This window comes from Stegostoma tigrinum, chromosome 10 (genome assembly GCF_030684315.1).
Source record: "Stegostoma tigrinum isolate sSteTig4 chromosome 10, sSteTig4.hap1, whole genome shotgun sequence".
Classification (NCBI taxonomy): Eukaryota; Metazoa; Chordata; class Chondrichthyes; order Orectolobiformes; family Stegostomatidae; genus Stegostoma; species Stegostoma tigrinum.
Genome location: NC_081363.1, coordinates 5,905,938 through 5,917,467, shown reverse-complemented (window position 1 = coordinate 5,917,467; position 11,530 = coordinate 5,905,938). Strand labels below are relative to the sequence as shown.

General features: G+C 46.2%; 1 protein-coding gene across 4 annotated transcripts in view; it reads right to left on the bottom strand.

Moving 5' to 3' along the window:
• Window positions 1-2,241: 2,241 nt before the first annotated feature.
• LOC132210054 (B2 bradykinin receptor-like) overlaps window positions 2,242-11,530 on the bottom strand; it is a 62,412-nt gene continuing 53,123 nt past the window's right edge. For 3 of the 4 annotated variants that reach the window (XM_059648929.1, XM_059648930.1, XM_059648928.1), the window contains exon 2: window positions 2,242-3,709. In XM_059648929.1, coding sequence (XP_059504912.1) covers window positions 2,643-3,698 — 1,056 coding nt within the window. In that variant the 5' untranslated portion in view covers window positions 3,699-3,709 and the 3' untranslated portion in view covers window positions 2,242-2,642. The remainder of the gene's footprint in view (window positions 3,710-11,530) is intronic. The other variant, XM_059648931.1, reaches the window with a different exon arrangement.

Genomic DNA, 11,530 nt, shown 5'->3' with positions numbered 1-11,530 from the left:
ATAGCTTCATGTCTCGTGATTTGTTACTCAACAAAAGACAACTAAACCTCAGTTTTGTGAATTTCAAGTGGCCTTTTGCACTAACAGCTTTTCAGAAAAGGTATCTCAGGTTTTGACGGCACCTTGTGTGGTAAAGGGGCAGGAACTACACAAGAAACATTAACAAAAAGATAGCATGCTCGACCATATCCTGAAGCAAACCAGGTACCACAGTCACATCACCTTCCTCTTCCCTGGACTGACCTATCCCCTCCCTACCTCCCCACCTATACTCTCCTCTCTACCTATCTTCTTTTCTCTCCATCTTCGGTCCACCTCCCCCTCTCTCCCTATTTATTTAAGTTCCCTCTCCCCACCCCCCCCCCTTTTCTGATGAAGGGTCTAGGCCCGAAACGTCAGCTTTTGTGCTCCTGAGATGCTGCTTGGCCTGCTGTGTTCATCCAGCTCCACACTTTGTTATCTTGGATTCTCCAGCATCTGCAGTTCCCATTATCACTAGCAAAAAGATAGCAGCTGAGTTTCCACCTCAGCATCAGAGAGCAGGGTTAATTTAGTTCCCACGTCCAAGGTTTATGGGATGCCTCAAGAGCCTTAGGTTATTCAGTGCGAAGTAGATCTCAAAAACAAAGGCAAACTCACTTGGAACATGAAAGTAAGGCAAAGAACTGAAAATGCTGAGGATCTGAAATATGAACAGAAATTGCTGGAGAAACGCAGCTGATCTGGCAGCAATTTGGAGAGAGAAAGCAGAGTTAATGTCTCAAGTCCGTTGACTCTTCATCAGAACCTCACTTGGTTTTCTTTCTCCACTACTAGACCTGCTGAGTTTCTATCTCCAGCACTACCCACTGAATTGATTCAAATGGATTCTCTTGTTATAAAAAGTCAGACACTGTCAGGAGGCAGGTAGATATGAAGTATCATCATTTATTTTCACATCCATGATAACATACACTTCGACATATTTTATTAGTTATGAGATCAAACATCAATTCAATGTCATGTGAACACAGGATTAGTCTTGCTGCACCATGCTATAGATACTGCATAACTGCAAACTGTTTGCGTTGAATCCTTGTAACAGCCATCCAGAATGTTCTTGAGAAAACACTGCATCGTTAAACTGCGTGGAGCCTCGTTCTAATATCTGAGCTGTAATCCCCCCATGTCACCTGTTTCTGTTTCCCTGTGTATCAAGCTTGCATGTGGTTTGCAATATTTCAAATACATGTTTCTTTCTGTCCTTAAAGAGATAAAATCATGAAGCCATGTGCCCTCTCCTGCCTGTGCTAGTTTTTAGAAAGAGCCTTATGATTGTTTCTTATTTAACCTACTTTTCTAATCAACCGGTTCAGAGATGTTATTACACACCTCTGGAACAGTTGGGGCTTTAACACAGGCCTCCTGGTCCGGGGCAGGGACACTATTACTGAACTACAACAGGTCTCTATGCTATCCAATTAGTTACACATGATCTTCAGTATGCTGTAAAATTGCCCTTTTCCAGGTCCATGTGCCTTGTGACAATTCCACAGAATCTGCGTAGCTCCTGCTTTCTCTCCATCCCGTTCAATCTGAAGAAATAGATCTAACTCCTTCTTGAAAACATCCAATGTTTTGTGCTGCAGTTGCTTTCTGTAGCAGAGAATTCTACAGGTCCACCACTCTGCATGAAGATATTGCTATTCAGCTCAGCCCCTAAAGGGCTTATCCCATGTGCGACTTTCTCACCAGATTGTCCAGCAAATAGTTAGTTTGCTGGCCCATGGGGCTAACGAAGGGACTGCGACTAATTCACTCACGCAGCCAAACACCCGTTAAACTCTGAGGGCCGAATAGCTTCCCTCAATGGCCGTATAATTCCATGATTCAATTAACTGATTGAGACTTCCTCCAGTTCCCTTTTCCACTGTGAGAGTACAGTGAATTCATTCACATTGCAATCTAGATTTCTCTGTTTCAATAATACAATCTGAATTTTAAAAAATCAACTCGAAACAATGCTGTTTTCCCACTTCTGGAAGTTGTTGGCCAGTTCTTTTGTTTTTTTTTGACACCGTTGGCCATCCAATTTATTCTCAAAGTGTGAGTAGGGCTCAAAAGGTGGAGTTAAGTATTGTACCAGAGATAGTAGGAGCTGCAGATGACTCCGAGATAATAAAGTGTGGAGCTGGATGAACACAGCAGGCCAAGCAGCATCTTAGGAGCAGGAAAGCTGACATTTCGGACCTAGACCCTTCTGTCAGCTTTCCTGCTCCTTAAATGCTGCCTGGCCTGCTGTGCTCATCCAGCTCCACACCTTGTTATCTCGAGGTGAGTACTGTGCTTGGCACAGTGGCTGATCTTGACCTTGTCCTCAGCTGAACCCCTGCAGACAATCAACAACCAGGACCCACACACAAATGTCCTCCTGATCCTCCAGGGGCCTTGGATATTGCCACATCTCTCTGCTATTGAGAAAAAATGATCAGGGACAGACCTGGGAGCTGGCTGATATCTAACACATTCCATTCCTTCCTTGAAATAATTTACACAATTTACATGCATTTTGCAACAGCCTACCCTGTCACTTGCAGAAAGAAACATAGCTGATGTGAGAAGGCGGCTGAAGAGGTGGCTTCATCTCTGCTCCTATCGAGATGTTAACTCTCTGCTGACGTGGAACCATTTGTGAGGGAGTCATTAAAAGTTTTTAATGACATGGTCCTGGCTCGGACCCACAGATCTCGCGCTTTCTTCCTGAACTGCTTTCCAACAAGGACATAGAGCACAGGGTTGATGCAGCTGTTGGTACAGGCCAAGAAGGTAGCAATCTGGCTGCTGTTACTAATCACACTTGCTAAGGAGCAGCCCTGCAGGATGTTTGTAAACTGAAAGATCCTGAGGAACCGGATGAGTTGAAAAGGCAGCCAGCAAATGACAAAGACCAAAAGGACAGCGAACACCAAGGTGGTGGCCTTGTTTTCCTTGCTCGCTTGCTTGAAGCGTTGCATTTGGTTGTTTCTGAGGACATTTAGGATCTGAAAGGTGCAGAAACTGATGATGGTTGCAGGAATGAGGAAGCCGATGACCATCATCACAATGTCCATCTTCAGTATCCAGTAATGATTAGGGTAATCGAGTAGGCAAGCAGACATGTTCAATTCTTCCACATGGATCACTCTTCGGAATATGATGCTGGGGCTACTCATCAGCAAGCTGAACATCCAGATGATGAAGCAGTTGACCTTGGCACATGAGAGTGTCCGTATTCTGCCGTGATATAGGACTTTCACAAGAGCGAAGTAGCGGTCGATGCTGACCATCACCAGGAAGTAGATACTACCGTAAAAGTTCATGTAAATCACTGAGTTGACATAACGGCACAGGAACTCTCCAAAAGGCCATTTGTAGCGGAGGGCAATGCTAACGGCCCAGAAAGGGAGGCCAGCCAAGAGGAGCAGGTCAGCCCCAGCGAGACTCCCCAGGTATAGCTCTGGCACCGTGCAACGTCCTTTCTGTAAACACAAGACCATCAGGACAAAGCTGTTGCCTGCAATGCCAATGATGCACACGGCCATGATGTAAATAGGCTGAAAGGTGTACATCCACTCCCAGAAATTGCCTTCAGGGCAAGGGAGTGTGTCATTGGAGCTGTCGATGGTGCTGAGATTTGAGGACATTGCCAGGGACTGGTTGGGAGCTGTGTGGACAGTCATTAGGGCACTGCCTGTGAGAAAAGAAACAGCGAACAGTTAGCTTTTCTGCTAAGGATAAAGAATTGTGAAAAGGTTATGGAGCATTGCTGCATGGAAATACACATACATACACGGCTCATATTGCTACATGAGACTACACATACACACGCAGCTAATATTGCTATTTGGGAATACACATACATACACACATGGCTATATTTGAAAGTTGACTCACAGGAGTATAACAATCATTTTGAACGTATGCCAGTTCTGCTTCATTATTAGCCAGTTTGTCTCTAAACTATATCAGACACTAGGTCAAGTCCCATTCCAGAAATTTAAGCATAAATTCGAGACTGTCAATCCAGTGTGGTCATGAAAGAATGTCACTTTTTTTAAAAAATATGCGTTCATTTATGGGATGTGGCCATTGGTGAAGCCAATCTTTGTCCATAAAAATCGAAAGAGCTGCCGCTGCTAGAAATCAGAAACAAAAACAGGAATTGCTGGAAAAGTTCAGCAGGTATGGCAGCATCTGTGAAGAGAAATCCAGTGACCTTTCAGGTCCTGTAACCTTTTCATCAGATCTGATGGTTGCTGGGAAAATGTTGCTTTTTGTGCAGAAGATAGGTTTATTCTTCATACTTGATTATTCTCCAGAAAGTTGGAGGAGGTCGCCTTCCTGAACTCTGGTGGTGTGTTGTTGGTACAGCTATCTTGCTTTCAGGAGAAGGTTCCAGGATTTTGACCAGTGAAGGAATGGTGGTATTTTTCCAAATCAGGATTGTTCTTAATTTAGAACTAGGGAGCATGCTATTTTCCATGCTCTGAATTCCCTTGAGTTTTGAAGCCATGGAACTGATGGTTTTGGAAACTGTTGTTGAAATAAACCTTGGCAAGTTTCCGAGATAATAGGAACTGCAGACGCTGGAGAATCCGAGACAACAAAGTGTGGGGCTAGCTGAATGCAGCAGGCCAAGCAGCATCTTAGGAGCACAAAAGCTGACATTTTGGACCTAGAAAGGGTCGCAGCCCGAAACGTCAGCTTTTATGCTCCTGAGATGCTGCTTGGCCTGCTGTGTTCATCCAGCTCTACACTTTGTTATCTTGAAAAGTTTCTGCTCTGTACTGGGTCTCTGGTTTGCATCTCCAGCTACCTTGCCTCAGCCGTGGAGGGAATAGATGGTCTCCACTGCTTCTACGGACAATGGTGGCGGTGGATGAAGAACATGTTTGTGAATGTGGAGCCAATCAAGTGGCGCTGTTTTGTCCTGGATGGTGTTGAGCTTCTTGAGTGTTGTTGGAGCTGCATCCATCCAGGAAAATGAGAAGTATTCCATCACACATGTGGATGGGAAGACATTACAATGAGTGCAAAGTCCAAGGATAAGGGATTTCAGTTACTGGTTGGGGAAGTTTGTGCTGTCCACTTTGGAGAAAGTTGGGAAGGGGGTTGGATGGGCATGCTCAGAATCATTAGGGAGCTTGGACAGAGTATATAGGAGCAGTGCCTTTAGTTACTAAGTGGAGGATAGCTTTCACATTTCCTGCAATTTAACAACAACATAGAACCATAGAATATAGGAGCAGGGGTAGGCTATTCGGCCCATCGAGTATATTCTGCCATTCAATATGGTCATGGTTGATTGTCCAAATCAGTCCCCATTCCCACTTTCTCCTCATTCCCTTTAGCCCTAAGAACAATATCTAACTCCTTCCTGAAAAGCACTTTGAAGGTTTCTTAATTAGCTGCAAAGTTCTTTGAGACATGTACAGTGGTATACAAATGCAAGCCTTATTTTGTTTAAATGGTCAATTTCACTGATACAGGCGATGGGCAAAAGCAGCAGTGGCAAATGAAAAAAGACTCAGTTCACACACTGAGTGGTTCAGAAATGGAAGGCACTCCTTGGATTTTTCCCCCCTTTTATTAATTAAACAGGATGAGGGCGTCACTGGTTAGGCAGTATTTATCGCTCATCCCTAATCGCCCAGTTAAGAGTAAGCCACTTTGCTGTGGGTCTGGAGTCACATGTAGGCCAGGCCGCGTAAGGATGGCAGTTTCCTTCCCTAAAGGACATTAGTGAGCCAGATGGTTTTGTTTTCCAACAATAGATTCATCATTAAATTCTTAATTCCAGACATTTTATTGAATTCAAATCCCACCATCTACCATGGCAGGATTCAAACACAGGTCCCCAGAACATTATCTGAATCTCTGTATTAACATTCCAGCGACAATACCACTCAGCCATTGCCTTCCCCTCATGTGTGAAAGGAGGGTTCAGAGGGGAATTGGAAACAAAATGCAGGTAGCCCTGGGCGAAATATGGGAGATGGGGCAGGCTTGGAGAGAATGCAGCTAAACTGCTCTTGCTGAGGGCAGCCATGAACCCGAAGGACCTAATGCCTTCCTTCTGCATTGTAACCATCCAGCAAGGCTAACAGCAGGGCTCTTCTGCACAGTGTCTTAGCCTGCATTCTCCCCTCAAAAACCAAAAGACAGTTTGATTGTTATCACAATGCTGTTTGTGGAGTTTTCATCACTAATTGCTTGTTGCATATCCAACATTGTAAAAACACTTATTTCACTGGATAGAAAAGGGTCCTGCCATCCTGAGGCTATGACATTCCAGCGCAATGCAAGTCTTTTTGCTCCTGATTCACTTCTGCAGTCAAGATCGTAAGAATTAGGAACAGGAGCAGGAAGCCAGGTTAATGGACACTTTGTCAAACATTGAATGTCAGTAAAATCAAAACAGCAAAGAAAAAAATTTGAGCACAGTAAGATTTTGAAACAAAAGCATAAGTTCCGACAGGCAGCTCTAAAAGAAAGTTAGATTGTCTCGATTTCATGATCCACACAATTGGACAGGGATTCACAGATTCATACAGCCCAGAAATAGCCCTTCATCCCATCAAGTCTGCACTAAAATAACAATCACTGAAAGTGCACTCATCCCAACTTCCTGCATATCTTTGAATTTTATAATATTTGAAGTACTCATCCAAATATTTTTTAAATGCGTCAGAGATAATGGGAACTGCAGATGCTGGAGATTCCAAGATAATAAAATGTGAGGCTGGATGAACACAGCAGGCCAAGCAGCATCTCAGGAGCACACAAGCTGACGTTTCGGGCCTAGACCCTTCATCAGAGAGGGGGATGGGGGGAGGGAACTGGAATAAATAGGGAGAGAGGGGGAGGCGGACCGAAGATGGAGAGCAAAGAAGATAGGTGGAGAGGGTGTAGGTGGGGAGGTAGGGAGGGGATAGGTCAGTCCAGGGAAGACGGACAGGTCAAGGACGTGGGATGAGGTTAGTAGGTAGATGGGGGTGCGGCTTGGGGTGGGAGGAAGGGATGGGTGAGAGGAAGAACCGGTTAGGGAGGCAGAGACAGGTTGGACTGGTTTTGGGATGCAGTGGGTGGGGGGGAAGAGCTGGGCTGGTTGTGTGGTGCAGTGGGGGGAGGGGATGAACTGGGCTGGTTTAGGGATGCAGTGGGGGAAGGGGAGATTTTGAAACTGGTGAAGTCCACATTGATACCATATGGCTGCAGGGTTCCCAGGCGGAATATGAGTTGCTGTTCCTGCAACCTTCGGGTGGCATCATTGTGGCAGTGCAGGAGGCCCTTGACCGCGTCTCCCGCATTTCCCGCGACACATCCCTCACACCCCGCCCCCGCCACAACCGCCCCAAGAGGATCCCCCTCGTTCTCACACACCACCCTACCAACCTCCGGATACAACGCATTATCCTCCGACACTTCCGCCATTTACAATCCGACCCCACCACCCAAGACATTTTTCCATCCCCACCCCTGTCTGCTTTCCGGAGAGACCACTCTCTCCGTGACTCCCTTGTTCGCTCCACACTGCCCTCCAACCCCACCACACCCGGCACCTTCCCCTGCAACCGCAGGAAATGCTACACTTGTCCCCACACCTCCTCCCTCACCCCCATCCCAGGCCCCAAGATGACATTCCACATTAAGCAGAGGTTCACCTGCACATCTGCCAATGTGGTATACTGCATCCACTGTACCCGGTGCGGCTTTCTCTACATTGGGGAAACCAAGCGGAGGCTTGGGGACCGCTTTGCAGAACACCTCCGCTCAGTTCGCAACAAACAACTGCACCTCCCAGTCGCAAACCATTTCCACTCCCCCTCCCATTCTCTTGATGACATGTCCATCATGGGCCTCCTGCACTGCCACAATGATGCCACCCGAAGGTTGCAGGAACAGCAACTCATATTCCGCCTGGGAACCCTGCAGCCATATGGTATCAATGTGGACTTCACCAGTTTCAAAATCTCCCCTTCCCCCACTGCATCCCTAAACCAGCCCAGTTCATCCCCTCCCCCCACTGCACCACACAACCAGCCCAGCTCTTCCCCCCCACCCACTGCATCCCAAAACCAGTCCAACCTGTCTCTGCCTCCCTAACCGGTTCTTCCTCTCACCCATCCCTTCCTCCCACCCCCAGCCGCACCCCCAGCTACCTACTAACCTCATCCCACCTCCTTGACCTGTCCGTCTTCCCTGGACTGACCTATCCCCTCCCTACCTCCCCACCTACACCCTCTCCACCTATCTTCTTTGCTCTCCATCTTCGGTCCGCCTCCCCCTCTCTCCCTATTTATTCCAGTTCCCTCCCCCCATCCCCCTCTCTGATGAAGGGTCTAGGCCCGAAACGTCAGCTTTTGTGCTCCTGAGATGCTGCTTGGCCTGCTGTGTTCATCCAGCCTCACATTTTATTATTTTTTAAATGCTGTAGGTTTCCAGCCTCCACTATCTTTTCAGGCAGTACACTCCAGATTCCCACCACCCGCTGAGTGATAGAGTTCATTCCCGCAAATCCCTTCTGAATTTCCTGCCCCTTACCCTAAAACAATGCCCTCTCGTGATTGACCCCTCAACCAAGGGAACAGCTGCTCTCCATTCACCCTGTCCATATCTCTCATAATCTTATACACATCAATTGTTTTCCCACTCCATCTTCTCTGCTCTAAAGAAAACAATCCAAGTCTACCTAGTGTCTCCTGACAGCTCAATTTCTCCATCCCAGGCAACATCCTGGTGAACCTCCTCAATCCCCTCTAGTGCTAATACATTCTTCCTGCAGTGAGCTGCACACAGGACTCCAGCTGTGACTGACAAATGCTCTGTACAATTCCAACATCACCTCCTTGCTCATACACTCTAAGCCATGACTGATGAAAGCAAGTGTCCTGCATGCCTTCATAATTATCCTACTCATGTGCTCTGTCAATCTTCAGGGATGTGTGAATAATTACCCCAAGATCCCTCTGTTCCTAAATAAAAACCAAAAGAACTGCAGATGCTGTAAATCAGGAAGAAAAACAAAGTTGCTGAAAAAGTTCATCAGGTCTGGCAACATCTATGAAGGTAAAAACAGAGTTAATGTTTTGGGTCTGATGACTCTTCCCCTGTTCTGAGAAGAAAACATTGCAAAAGTATTTCACTGAAAAGGCTTCTGACATCCTGAGGCTATGATGTGCTAGGACAGACTCCTGATTATTTCTGCAGTTAAGGCCATAGAAAAAAACTAGGAGCAGGAGCAGGAAGCCAGAACAGAGGAAGGGTCACCGGACCCGAAACGTTAACTCTGCTTTTTCCTTCACAGACCTGTGCAGCTTTTCCAGCAACTTTGTTTTTTTAATCCCTCTGTTCCTCTAGGCTACCCAGTGCCCTGCCATTCATTAAATACTCACTTGTTTTGTTTCATCTTCTAAAGTGTGTCACCTTGCCCTTATCAGAGTTAAATATCATCTGCCATTGGTCTGCCCATCTGACCAACCCATCTACAGCTTCCTGTAACCTACAGACATCTCTTTCACCATTAACCACTCTACAAATCGTGGCATCATCTGCAAATGTGCTTAACATTCCCACTACATTTTCATCTATATTATCTATGTATGTAACAGTAAGGGTCCCAACACTGATACTTGTGATACACTGATAATGGGAACTGAAGATGCTGGAGAATCCGAGATAACAAAGTGTGGAGCTGGATGAACACAGCAGGCCAAGCAGCATCTTAGGAGCACAAAAGCTGACGTTTCCGGCCTCAACCCTTACTGATGAAGAGTCTCGGCCCGCAATGTCAGCTTTTGTGCTCCTAAGATGCTGCTTGGCCTGCTGTGTTCATCCAGCTCCACACCTTGTGATACACTGCTGGATATCAGCCTCCGCTCACTCAAACAGCCTTCTACACTACCCTTAGTGTCCTATACTGAGCCAGTTTCTGATCCATCTTGACAAGTTTCCCAAAATTCCATGTCCTTTAACCTTCTCAATCAGTCTCCCGTGTGGGACCTTGTCAAAAACTTTGCGAAAATCCATATAAATTACATCAATGGAACTTCCCTCATCCACCCACTTGATCACATTTTCAAATTTCTTAGGCATGGTGTCTCTCTGATAAAGCCATGCCAATGATCCCTAAATAACCCATGCCTTTCCACATGGGTATTAAATTCTTCAGAATTTTCTCCAATAGTTTCCCTATCATTGACTTGAGACTCACCAGTCTGTAATTTCCTGGATCGTCTTTACTGTCCCCGTTAGAAAGTGGAACCAGTTCAGCTCTCATCCAGTCCTCTGGCACTTTGTTTGTGGGCAGGAGGAATTGAAACGGGTTGTGTCAGGGCCCCTGCAATTTCCTGTCTGCCATCCCACAGCAGCCTGGGATGCAATTTAACCTGGCCAGAGGATTTGTCTGTTTTTTTAAGCCAAACAGTGCCTCCAATAGCTCCCTTTTTCCTATATCAAACTGTGTAAGCCCCTCACAGTTCCTTTTCAAGTGTTACATATACAGAGGTATACGAAGCGTCAGATGATGCATGGGGGTGAGGGTGAGGAGTGACAATGAAGGGGAGGACCCCAGGAATTAGAGAGGGTCAGAGGAACCTTGATATTAATTTACATGAATCCTTGCGGGGAGGAGGGCAGGTAGATAAGGCAGCTAAGGTGGCATTTGGGTTAATTGCCTTCATTAGTGAGGGCGTTGACTACAATGGGAAGGTGATGGCCTATCACTATTACCTAGTGGTAATATCACTGGATTGTTAATCCAGAGACCCAGATACTGTTCTGAGGGACCTAGGTTTGAATCCCACCACAGCAGATGGTGGAATTTGAATTCAATAACTATCCGGAATTAGGAATCTAGTGATGACTGTGAATCCATTGTCAACTGTCAGAAAAACCCAACTGGTTCACTGATGCCATTTAGGGAAGGAAATCTGCCAACAATACCTGGTCTGTCCTACATGTGACTCCAGACCCACAGCAATGTGGTTGACCCTTAGCTGCCCTCTGGGCAATTAGGGATGGGCAATAAATGCCAGTGATGCCCTCATCCCGTGAATGGAAAAATAAACAAGAGAAGGGAGGTTATGATGGAATGGGATATAATGTGAACTAGACTACAGCTGGAGAGCTGTGTACAGTTCTGGTCATCACACCATAGGAAGGACATGGCTGCGCTAGAGAAAGTACAGTAGGAGACTCACCAGGATGTTGGCTGTGCTGGAATGATTCAGCTGTAAAGAGAGACTGGATAAATAGGAGTAATTTTCCTCAGAGCAAAGAAGGGGCATCTGATTGATTTGTACAAAATTGAGGTGTATAGGTAGGATAGATCAGGAGAAACCTTACCCCTCAGTAGCCTGGTTAATAACCAGTGGGCACAGTTCCACGGTGAGGGGCAGCAGGTTCAGAGGGCATTTGAGGTTTTTTTCATCATCTAGAGTGATGGGAATCTGGAACTCAGAATGGGAGTAGGAAATCCTCATGGCATTGAGAAAGTTTTCGGGTGAACATT